General features: G+C 37.5%; 1 protein-coding gene across 1 annotated transcript in view; it reads left to right on the forward strand.

Annotated features, from left to right (window-relative positions):
* The first annotated feature begins 2948 nt into the window (after positions 1-2948).
* LOC101855611 (deleted in malignant brain tumors 1 protein) overlaps positions 2949-13282 on the forward strand; it is an 82467-nt gene continuing 72133 nt past the window's right edge. The window contains exons 1-8 of the mRNA XM_013082430.2: positions 2949-3147; positions 3676-3845; positions 6055-6084; positions 8406-8565; positions 8758-8876; positions 9541-9781; positions 11220-11394; positions 12798-12958. Coding sequence (XP_012937884.1) covers positions 2964-3147; positions 3676-3845; positions 6055-6084; positions 8406-8565; positions 8758-8876; positions 9541-9781; positions 11220-11394; positions 12798-12958 — 1240 coding nt within the window. The 5' untranslated portion in view covers positions 2949-2963. The remainder of the gene's footprint in view (positions 3148-3675; positions 3846-6054; positions 6085-8405; positions 8566-8757; positions 8877-9540; positions 9782-11219; positions 11395-12797; positions 12959-13282) is intronic.

Below are 13282 nucleotides of genomic sequence, written 5' to 3' on the forward strand. Positions count from 1 at the left end.
ACACACCTAGATACACACACACACACACATGCACACACACGCACGCGCGCGCGCACACACACACACACACACACACACACACAGGTGTTTTTATGTAAAGATACGTTTTGTATATACCTCACACGGAGTGATGGGGCTTCCCGCTTCATAATATAGGCCTATTCATAAGTTAGAAGCAATATCAATAATGGTATTTTCCTTTCTTTGAGATATTGAGAAAGCATGAATCCATACATTGTTTAAATACTTTTCGCCGCACTCCATTTTCACTCCTTGCAACCCCTTTCTCAATCAGACCTCCCCTTTGATACTATCGAATAGCCCGAAGACGACCTCGGCTATGATAATATAATGATATGAAGGCAAAGGCAGTGCGACAGTGATGTATTTCCACTCAATCAAAGAGATCTATTTATAACTTTAATCATAATGAGTACCTCACAAGACTGTGGATTTCATTCAACTACAACGTAGATCAATGATGTTTCTTGTTTTAAAATGTACACACTTTTCGTGCAATGATTGGTGTAACATGACCTGCAAAACGAATGTGTCGGAGATGAGGAGAATGGGGATGGGAGGTGGAAGGCGGAGATTAGTATTAGCAACAGGATGTTGAAGAATATGAATGTGTTCTAGCTTAGTCAATTTCTATAATAATAACCATCTGGCGAATGAAGTTCTTGTGTTTTGATAACACTGTAGCGAGAAAAAGAAATCCAACTTCAAAGATGTCTACTGCCGTCTGTGGTGTAATGATTAGGCTCTTCACCGTTGTAAGCAGAAATCTTGAGTGCTATTCCCGTGTTGGGAGAATATTTATTGAGTATCTAGTATCTCCGCTTTAGAAAAGGCAGCAACACAGAAGACCAACTTTTCAAACTAAGTCAAGACATCCAAGATGGTTTCCAGGAGACTAAGCACACTGTTGCCATCTTTGTAGATCTCCAACAGGCGTATGACAGAGTGTGGCCTACTCATGAAAATGATGGACCTCGGGATACACGGGAAACTTTATAAATGGATCAAGTTTTCCCTAGCGGATCGAAACATCGAAACAAAGGTGGACAATGCCCACTCGTCAAGAGAAGTACTCGAGGAGGGCCTACCCCATGGTTCCTGTCTGAGTTGCGCTTTGTTCCTGATCTTCATTAATGATGTGACGAACGTGCTGATATCAGAAAAGACTCTCTACGCTGATGATCTTGCTCTCTGGCAGACACATCGCAGCACGGTAGTAGGAGCAGGAAAATTAAATGAAGACCTCAAGAGGCTCCACAATTACTGTCAGAAATGGAAGCTCAAAATAAACTGCTCGAAAACAGTATACACCATCTTTACAAAGAGCCATAAAATAGCCAAAGAAAAACTCCAACTGAAGATAAGAAATGAAAATCTCCCCAAAGAAGAACATCCAACGTATCTAGGAGTCAAACTTGACCAAAGTCTAACAATGAAAAGCCAAGTGGAGAGCATAAAGAACAAGGCGAAAAGAAGACTCCAACTTTTAAAGAAACTCGCGAGCAGTTCATGGGGATCAGACAAACAAACTCTGAGAGCTCTATACCTTGGTTATGTCCGATCTTCCCTGGAATACAGCAATAGCCTACTCACTATGTGTAGTGCAACTACTTGCAATACCCTTGACAAGGTTCAAAATAATGCCCTGCTTTTCATTAATGGTGGCATGAAATCTGCACCTACTGCCGCATGTGAAATTCTGTCAAATGCTGAACCCCTGGGAATACGCAGAGATAAAGCAGTTTTGGAGCTTCATGAAAGAACCAAAAGAATGTGCCCCAACCACCCAAACAGGAAATTAGTAGAAACATGGAAACCAAAGAAACGACTTCAACAAAAATCAGTCATGCATCGTATCACAGAACTAATGGAGAGCCACCACCTACCACAAAACAGAAGAGAAACCAAAAGAGTCAACCAAAACATCCCTCCCCACATTTCTATGGAAAAACCAATCATTAAAACTTCTCTCAGAGACAATAGCACAAAATCTTCAGACCCAGTGAAGTTGATGCTTGCATCACATCAAACAGCACTATACCATCTCCGCACAGTTGTTGACACTCATCCAAACAAAACCCAGAGTATAGTGATCTTCACTGACTCACTATCAGTCTTGCAAGTAATAGAAAATGATCACCATCTAAACGAAGACTTGACACATATACAGTTTGGCTCCCATCATCTGATAACATTCTGTGGCGTCAACCTGGTGATGCAGTGGATTCCCGGACACTCAAACATACCTGGAAATGACAGAGCAGACACACTCGCCAGAAGGGGATCTAGACAGGAACAACCCAACATTCCAACTGCATGCAACACTGCAACTGCAAAACAAATCATTAAAAGCAACAGCAAACAAGATTGGATGAACAGATGGACCTTGGGAAAGACGGGCAGAGCAGTTTTCAAACATATGACTACAACAAAACGAAATGACAATATCAACCACCTACAGAGAAAGAAACAGACCACGATCTTCCGCCTACGAACAGAACATATACAGCTCAACTTTCACTTAAACAGAATAAAACCAGAACTTCCCCCCAATGTGTCCTTTGTGTGACTATGCATATGAGACAGTGGAACATCACCTTTTCCACTGTACAGCCCTAAATGACATCAGAGCTACCCTTCTCCCTCCGAGACCTAACTTCGACAACACACTCTACGGAACATTACAGCAACTGCAGCAAACCTGCACTTATCACTAAATGGCATTGGACAGAAGGGCGAGAGCCCAGATGTTGCTGGATCGATAACAACAACAACAACATTGAGTATCTCCGTCTTTCTTCTGGGACATTGTATCACTTTACGCCTGGATTAATCAGCCTGACAGGCAGGGTTGAAGCCCTCCCCATATATTATCTAAATTGTGTCTATGAGGGTGTAAAACACAAACATTTTTTCAATCACTGTTTAATTTTTAAAAGTACATGTACTTTATCCTTCAGGGTGTGGCTGGAGCATACTTGGGACATAGAGATACAGAAGGATTCTACCGAAAGATGTCTTGCGAGGGCTCCGAGAAAAGCCTGGGGGACTGTTCTAGCTCTACAACGTCACTATGTAGACCAGATTCTAGCGTTGGATTAGTCTGCTTCAATAACGTCAATGATGGTGAGAAACGCACCAATGCTGAAACGGTGAAGGTTTAACACCCCTATCAACACTATTAGGTTATGTAAGAGGCCAGGGGGGAATGTCTTGTATGGTACATTCCTTTAATATTAAAACTCAGGTTGATTGATCCTTGGCACACATATAGTATGTTCACCCTTTAGTTTTGAGATCTCACAATTTTTGAAACTTTTGCAGAAAATTCTATTTTCTATTTATAGCTGTGACACTTCCATGGTTCCCTCCATTGTTGAACTTGAAGTGTTATAATAAATGAATGTCTCTAACTTAAGCCCCACTTAATTGTAACGTCTTGTGCCATGAAAGAAAAAAAACTCTTACCCCTGTCATTTGTCTTTGTACCCTTTTCCAGGATAGGTTGTGGTGGGGATAGGTAGGGACAAGTTTCCGTACTGCTTTTTTAATGTATTTTTCTAAGTATTCCTCCAATACATGTATGTGTAGTAGGCCTACATTTCATGCATTTAAATCGCGCTTGTTCACTCCCTCTTTCGTATGCTCTTCAAGTACTGGAGATGCGACTCGTGGAGGGACCTGCACTGAGACCAAACACCCACAGTGGTCGCCTGGAGGTCCGCCTTAGTCCTCTCATGCCCTGGGGATCCGTCTGTGATGACAGTTTCCAAGGACAGTCGGCAACTGCAGCTTGTCGACAAATGGGCTACAAGATTGGCGAGGTGGGTCACATTCTCTTTCTCTTTTGGAACTAATTTGATTTCTTAATTAAGCTCACCTAATTTGAGTAATAAAGCCTAGAAGACTGTTCTAGGTCTACAACTTTACTATATTGTAGACCAGGATCTGGAGTTGGATTAGTCTACTTCAATGTCGTCAATGATGAGGAGAAATGACCAGTAGGATGCAATGATATTATTTCTTTTGATGTCTTGTATGGTACTATTCCTTTAACAATAGAGATCTAGTGGATCATGCATGGCATACCTATAGTATATTTGCCCTTTGGTTAAAAGATCTCATAATATTTAAGACTCCTCAGAGCAGTGCTACTACGAATAATTTCATATGGGAATGCATTATAAAAGAAAATCGTTCATCAAAGTTAATCCATTTGCAGAACTTTTCTGGTGGCGCTCATAGCTTTCTGAACAAACGAAACTATTTCTTTACGTATTGTATATGTTTGAATATTCAGTTGAACGTTAAGGGCTCACGTGGCTTAGAGGTTAAGGCGTTTGCCTCTCATTCAAAGGTCCCGGGTTCGAATCTGGGTAGCGACGGAAACTTTTTTAAATTCTAAAATTGTCTGCTTTCGCCTCCTTTCCTGCTCTCTAGCAATTTTCTATCGTCTGCTTTCATCTCCACTTTTTGCCCCCACCCCCTCCTCTGGGCTCCTGACTCTTTCTACAGCCTTTCCACTGCTTTTCCTTGGCTCCTTCTTATAATTACTGCTGTCTTTCAGCCACACACCTGATCTTCTGGTAGGAAGATTTACACCTAGCCTTCTCGGACAAGGGCGAAAAATCTCGGAGGTCCTGTGTGCAAGTTGCGCACCTTAAAGATCCCTTGGTGGTCCAAAATTGACAAGAGTAGGCTTCCGCCGCCACCCGGACAAAATACAAAATTTTCTACCAACTGAAAATGTTAGGTGTGTCCAGCGCACTCATATGACCTTATTATGCAGTTGTGAGCGTCGTAAAATACTTGCCAAAAAACCCCCCACCAGTTTAACGTTTATGGTTTATGGCTTTCCCACGCAGACAAACAAGACTATCCTATGTGTATATGGCACAAATGTCATTTGACAAATTATTAGTACAAAAGTTTCAACAAAAACAAAGACAATAACACTCAAACCTAAAAATCTGTTACGTTTAGTTTCAGTAAGTGGGGGATTTTTTTTTAGGTTAAAAAAAATGCAGTGATAATTTCCCTTCCTGTGTCAATAATCTAACTGCACCAACGTATTTCCAAGGTTAATGATAACTTCTGAGGTATATTGTAAATCAAAGTCAACAGTATATAAGTCTCTCTCTCCCTCTCTCTCTCTCTCTCTCTCTCTCTCTCTCTCTCTCTCTCTCTCTCTCTCCCTCCCTCTCACACTCTCTCTCTCTCCCTCCCTCTCACACTCTCTTTCTTCCTTTATTTCCTTCTCAATGTATCCATCTATCCAGGTTTTTTTCTCTGTGTCAGCATGTACGTCTGTCTGCATGCCTGTTTAACTAGTTTGTCTATTTATCTTTTTATCCATCCGTCCGCCCATTCATTCTTTGATTCATCCGTCCATCCATCCATCCATCCTTTTCTCTGTCTGTATGTATGTATGTTTGTCTGTCGATCTATCTGTCGAATGCTGCACACCCTCACAGAAAGCTGCCTAATATAACCGGTATGAAGTAGATGTTGATGTAGGTCCCATGTCCTCTTGTTGTATCCTATACTCAACCAATCCCCCCCCCTCTCTCTCTCTCTCTCTCTCTCTCTCTCTCTCTCTCTCTCTCTCTCTCTCTCTCTCTCTCTCTCTTCCTTTTCACCTTTCAGTTTTATCTTTTTCCACTCACAACCATCCCCCACCCCTCTTTTAGTGTGTTACTCTGTACTTATTTTTTTTGTGGGAGGGGGGGGTGGGACCTTATGTTGTGAACTATTTGTGTTGCATATGCCACAGAACTCTTACTTAAACTATAACTAAACGCACACATACGCGCGCACACACACACACACACACATATACACACACACACACACACTCTCATACACACACACATGCACCCACACACACACACACACACACACGCGCGCGCACACACACAAAAACAAACACATCTGTGCTTTTACCAGAGCAAAAAAACAAAGAAAAGAGACGTATATGCTAACTTATTACAAAAATTAAATGTCTCTCATTGTAATGATGAAAATCATTTTCAGAGTTTGCGACATTCCTTTTGGGAAAGCTTGGTGAGCAATGCGCAGTCAACTGAGTAAAAACAAAAAAATGCTCTTTTTCACTTTCTTGTGACTTTGTTCCACCTCTAATTCCACAACAGACTAATCTGTGTTTTTATTGTTTTGTATTTTTTGGTGTTTTAAAAAAAAATTACCACGCTCGGGTTTATCCCAGATATCCACCTATCTGTTTTGACATATAAAGTTATTATTATATATTATCATAATATTATATATGAAGCTATATATATTATGTGTTTCTTTAAGCTTCCCTGCTGATCCTTTTGCATTGTTTGCACTTGACTTATTGTTATCAGACTATTTTTATTATTATTATTATTATTTTTATTACCATCATCATCACCGTTTATCTTATTATTATTATTATTATTATTATTATTATTAATTATTATTTATTTTATTTTTTTATTATCATTATTATCATTATTATTATTATGCTGATGCTTGGTTAAATATAATGGAATGAGACAAAACAGAATACTTCTTTTTTGTACATGAACAATAAGATAATAACAAAGGGACACATTTCATTTTGTTGTAGTAGGCCCTATATTGTTATCACCCAATAATTTTGCTTTCTCGTGTTTTGTGTATTCGATCTTTTTTTTAACACTATTTTCATCGCTCCACATTGTGCCCTTAACTCCATTTACTTGTACTATTCTGTTTTCACTTTGTGTGAAATGAATGTGAGACATCTGTTGTATTATTTGTGCTAACAAACTCCTCGTAAACCTTTTTTTTCTTTTCTTTTGTTTGTGTGTGTTTGTTTGTGTGTGTGTAATATATCCTTATTATAGGCCCTAAGTGTGGGTCAGCAAAACCCACAACGAATGAAGCAAAATGTACAACTTTTATTTATGCATTAAAGATCTAGGCTAGACTGACACCAAAGCCACATAGGGCGTCTGTAATGGCGATATACCACCATAATATCTGAGCTAACCCTGCTTTTTTTATTTTTCAATTGTATCTTCAAATGTACCAGCTGCTACTGCCCAACATTGCTTGGGAAAAAATACCCCAAACAAACAAACGCTTTTTACTTTGCAATAAACCCAATGGCACGTTTTATTTTGTCATGAAAGTTGTTGATTTGTTGGGACTTTGGTTGCACCACCACCCCCTCTTTTTTCCCATATAACATGTTAAAATTGATAGGCAACTATGGACAATTCTGAGACTGGTCATACACGTAAAGAAATTAGGTTTGTCAGATTGTTCAGAGATTAATTTTTTTTTTTTTTAAATGAAAGTCAAAAGGGGCCTATAAACTATGAAAGAATAGATAGGTGGGAGAATGGTAGGTGGGGTCCAATTATAGCTTTAAAGTATATATAAGCTACCACATCATTCGCTTTTATTCTTACTATTTGTATTGAGATTTTAACTATGAGATTCATTATAGTCATGTTTTAAAGCAGGTATTTTTTTTTAAGGTGAGTGGGGGGGGGGGGGGGGGGGGGGGCGCAGTCTCCCAAAATATTGTCTTGAAATTGATTATTACTAAGAATAGAATTACTGCATTTTTTTTTCTATTTTTACCCGATGTTTAAGTTATTATTATTATTATTATTATTATTATTATTATTATTATTATTATTATTATTATTATTGTTGTTGTTGTTATTGTTATTATTATTATTATTATTATTATTTTCATTAGCCATGACAACTATATTTGCTGCTTTTTTAAAGTTGAAAATGTTTTTATTTTTTTAGTGAAGTGAGCCGTTAGTGGTTAAATTTCTGAAACACCACAAATAATCAATTCGAACATAATATAGATTGCAGCTTGTAGGTTGTCTGTGAAATATTGGAGCCACGATGTTTTTCTTTGGTTACATGTTGTCTTTGATTTCATCAATTGCACCTTCTTTTTTTTTTCTTCTTGTTTGATTGAAATGTTATTTCATGTAAAGGTTAAACATACTCACACAATAGTACATATGATCCCTTTTGCATCAAAGCTTCACATTTTGTCCTTTTCACTTACCTACACAAAATATTACTATAATATTATCTTATTTGTTCAGTATCGGCTTGTGATAAAAATTTTGGAAAGAGACATTTTTTAAAGACTGTTGTATGGTAAATTTGTTTTTATCTAGAACAACCTGAACTGCAGCAACAGCAGCAGCAACAGCAGCAATAACAGCAGCAGCAGCATATAGCATAACAAATGCAACAAAATCATTAATAGCAACAATAGAAGTAAACAGCACCTTTCAAGTACACTGAAAAAAGTAAGTCCACAATAATTATGTTCATGAAGAAATGAGTGTGGAACTTGAATCTGGGTATCATTTCAGTTTGAAGAAGAAGGCGTTTTTGGCTCCAGTGAGCGAACCTGGTTAGACGAAGTATCGTGTGAGCCTGGCCAGGAATTTCTCGACTGTGACCATGACATTTGGGGTTACCATGACTGTGATCCTGTGGAAGACGTAGGAGTCTCATGTTCCAATTTCTCAGGTCTGAAACTTGAATGTTTATCTTTAAAGGTTATTATGATTTCACCCATCATACTAAAGCAAAACTGTGTGCCCAACTGTCTGTAATTATGTTTGTTGATCTGCTTTTGTATCTGTCTGTTTATCTAACCTGCCATTTATTCATCCGTATGTTTCAGTTCAGTTTCTAACAGAGTACCTTTATCTCTCACAGTTCGCCTCCTCTCAGCTGTGCCAAATGACTACCATATTGGTTCTGTAGAGGTTTATTTGGAAAGAGAGAATGGCTGGTTTGAGGTGTGCGATGTCGACTGGGATGATAACGATGCCAGGGTAAACAATTGTGGAGATAATAAGTCTTTTATCGTTAATGCTCTACTATACTTACATATTAAGCCATCTTTGAGACATAGGCCTAACATTTGACCCACTCAGTTAGAATAAAGAAGAAAGAAGAAAGAAAGACAGGAGACGTAGACATTTTTAAAAATTATGTCCCGCCTCAACTTTTGAGGACTTAAATTCATATGTGCTATTCCAGTTGAGGGTTTGGTAGTCCTGCAAGTGTGCATTTGGTATTTTATAATAATTGCAGCAGTGGGGATGAGGGAGATGAGTGATGATGATAGTAATAAATGTATTGTATGACGCTGATTTTAAAGCTGTAGACTTTCTTTCATTGTCGCTATTTTAACCATTTGTTTTATATTTTTGTTTAAGTTGATGTGTTTGTATGTGTGTATGTGTGTGTGTGTGCGTGTGTGTGTGTGTGTGTGTGTGTGTGTGTGTGTGTGTGTGTGTGTGAGTGTGTGTGTGTGTATACATCTTTTCACATACAAGTGAGAGTATCTGAATAATTTGGTGCTTGTCTGTGAAGATTATAATTATATATGAGCATAAATATGTATAGGATTTTAATGTTAATCTCTGTTTTTGTCCATTAAAAGCACTTCTATTTTTTAATGTCAACTCATTGAGCATTTTATTTTGTTCCCAGGTTGCATGTCGTGAGCTTGGCTTTGCAGACGGGCGTGCCTTGTGTTGTAATTCTCTGGGATCAGTGTCTTACGGCTCTCTCACTGCTATGGGGAGCATGACTAACTTTACCTGTACTGGAAAGGAGGAATCTCTAACTGAATGTGGCATGATACAGACTGGTCTGTGCAACTTCAATGAGGCTATAATCAACCTGGCTGCGGTCATATGTTATGACAAACCTTTTGAAGAGATTGATACCAGTAAGAGGCACAGTTTTTTAAATGCTAATGTTTTCAAAGACTTTGTTGTTCCTGCCTCATGTCAAGTACTGTCTCTTAAGCACGAGAATCGACTTCTTTGAAAGTGCTAAATTTTCTTCTTGAGTTTGTTTTTTGGGGGGAGATGGCATACTAAGTGTTAATATTCATCTTCAGTATGTTCAGTCTTTTTTCCATTTGTCCAGGTTATTCTGTTGATATGTGTAATGGTGCTTATATATTTGCATGGGGGAAAAATCTGATAAGTAGTTGAGGAGAGAGATCAGAATTCAATGGTGAGGTAGGAGTATATGGGCCATTTCTATTTTCAGTATTGAATTTTTTGAGACCTTGTATTTTTCATATGAGAATTGTTCTACAAAGGCATGTCATGCCATCTATTCTTCAAGGAAATGAAGATAAGGTAGGCTACATAAAGACAACAAATGAGATATGTTAGAAGTGATCATCAATTTTATTTTTCCTTTTCATTATTTTCTTTTGAAACATTAAGCAATGTTAATAATATAAACTTGAAACTGAATATGACCAGGGACTTAAGCTCCTAGACTATTTTCTTCTTTTGTTGTGAACTTGATTAAAAATTGGCTCTATTGCTTGGAATAAGTCCCAAATAGGTCATTCACATCCATCCACTACTATCTGTTATAACCATTAATTTCTCTATGAAATCCTAATGTAGGCTACCTCTAAATTTTCCATTCATCATTGCCAAACATATATATACATGGTGATTCTCCAATGATTTGATATTTTTAAGTAGCATATCCTTATATCATCTTTATCTATCATAGGCACTGTCTATTCTAATGCAACAAACATATTTGTGAAGCTTCGTGGTGAAATCAGACGTGTGTCAAAATAATAAAATTGAGAAACAGGCATTTTTCCAACAGCTAAGCAATTTTTATTGATTTTTAGTTTTTTGGCTCAGGACCTTCTATGTCCATGTGAAGCAAATTTCTATATGAATTTTTCTGAAAAATGTTGATAAAAAGCTGAAAATATGTAAATTTTAAATTTTCAAGGACTCTCAAGATATTGCAGCTTTCAAACTTTGGCAGCCCTTTTCTCGTTAATTTTGCCTCTGGACTTCTTTTCAAGATAGAAGAGTATTTTTTTCTTAAAAAGCAAGGCAAATGACTAAGCTTTCAGATGATACTAATAACTCCACATACCAGAAAACTGACTCCAACGTTTTGTGACACTTTTGTTTATTTATTTCCATTAAAGTTATTTATTTGTTGGGGGTTGGGGGACGAGTACATGGGTAGGAGTCAAGTATAACTCCAGATAGAGGGAAATTAGATCAGTGAAAGATTATTCTATAAATGCCCATTTATTTAGAAAGTGTCTGAAGTTGAAAAGTTCACCTTTAAAACATTGCTTTATACATATTTTTACTTGTTTTTCTTTTCAGCACTGAAAACACGTGTCGTAGATGGTTCTGAGCACGCTGGCATTTTAGAGGTGCAATACATGGGTGTGTGGGGTCGTGTGTGTATGGATGATTCCATCTTTGAATCTGAATTCACTGATAACGAAGCATCTGTTGCCTGTAGAATGATGGGGAAAGGTTACAGTGGAGGGAAACGGTGAGGAATTCGCTGTTTCGGCAGTTGTCATCATCTTTTCCTTTTTTGTTATCCATTTTTTTTCCCTTTGGTCTCATTGCCACTTAAGTTACATGTTCCTTCTCTCTTCCTGAACACCTCACCGTGCTGTTACCATCCTCTGACACAACTTAAAAATTCTTCTGTGTTTTCACTCCTTTCTTGCTTTTTATCCAGGCTTTCATCTTGCAACCCGTTCTAGCACTCGTAGGTAGCCTGTGTAAGAGACTTGTCAATGCCAGAAAACATAAGCTCACTTCTAGAAAAATATACCTTTGCTCTGCCAAAAATAAATGTCAAAATATTTAACTACGTCATTTCTTGCTAGTGTGAAACTGAATGGTTTGTTTCATGTGTCTACTGTATTTTGTTACATTATGTCAAGAATGGGAAAGCAAAAGTATCGTATATCAAGCTAAAGAAATTTTTTAAACCGAGAGATATGAGAAAATACTCTGTTTGGAGCACCTAATTACTTCAAAATAGAAAATCTGTGATAAATCTCACAGAGAAATGTCATTTTGAAAAATTTTCATACGTTGACACATAGTATACATGTAGTGAGTATTTGAATGAAATGACTGAATAGATTGAAATTAGAGTTATGGCCTCAAATTACCCAATCTCCACTGCAGGATGTAATATCATTTATTTAGTCTTATTGTTTTTATTGCTTTTTTTTTTGGACATAACTTTGAGGTGTCCTGACCCCTTGAATTGTTCTCCTCTTTCGTACTATGCTTGGAGACAAAAATACCTTTGTATGATATCTAATTCCTATAAATTTTCTTTCTTTTTCTTTGTTTTGAAAAAAATTGATGGGAGTGGGAGGGGGCGAAGTGTCATTTTGAATATTTTTTTCTCTTGACTTTTCTAGGGCTCTGAACCAGTACTCAAATGTTTCAGCTTCTAATGAACCAGACTTTCTTCAGAACTCTTTTTTTCCCCCTCTTTATGACAAAAATGGTGGGTGAAATTGTGTTTAAAAAACTGTAATGTTCTTCTTTGTCCTGCTGCAGTTTTTTTTAAAGATTGTTATTGATTATCCGTCGTTCGGGGGAAAAAAGTGCTCCAAATACCTTCACAAAGGGCAGATAAAATGGTCTTTATCTTTATCAATTCTTTTTGTCATGTGTACATGACTTGTGTTTCCTTTATTTTTTTGTTTCTTGTGTGGCAATTATATAAAGCCCATCCATGGTGCAACACACACTTGCCAAGGGTACAATTTAACCTCCTAATCCAATGTTCATTTTTGTACATAATATCTGTTTTCCATTAATGTTTGTCCTTTTGAAATTTCTCTACAAAGTATATTTTTGGCATTGATATTAATTATAGGCCCATGGGTAAAAAGTATTTTTCAATATTCCTCTGTAATACAGGATCAACAATGAGAAAACAGATGATATTTACCATGCGTGGCTGAGAGGTCTGACGTGTTTAGGAAATGAGAGCAGCATCGAAGACTGTGACCATCCTGCGTGGGGATCACCAGCTTTAGACAACTGCGAGGGTCCTGTGCGAGTAGTTTGCTATAAATCAGGTACGTCTATGACAACCACTGATTTGCTATTCCCACAGTTATATTTCTTTTCTTCTTTAAGGGGGCTCGCGGATCGGGTCTTGGGCCTCAGAGACTGATTTACACTCACTCTGAGCACTTTTTACTTTTGGTATTTTCCTATCCTTCATTCAGTCTATATTTTATTGACACTAGTCCCTGATTGATTAACATAAACAGAATTCAATTTTATTAGGTTCTACGTTGTGTACTAGCATTTTCGATGTTAAACCTTGTTTTTTCTCAAAACACTTTTTTTCCACTACTTTTTGCTTGCATGTGCGTTTTTTTGTTGTTTTTTTTGGG

This window comes from Aplysia californica, unplaced genomic scaffold (genome assembly GCF_000002075.1).
Source record: "Aplysia californica isolate F4 #8 unplaced genomic scaffold, AplCal3.0 scaffold00008, whole genome shotgun sequence".
NCBI lineage: Eukaryota > Metazoa > Mollusca > Gastropoda > Aplysiida > Aplysiidae > Aplysia > Aplysia californica.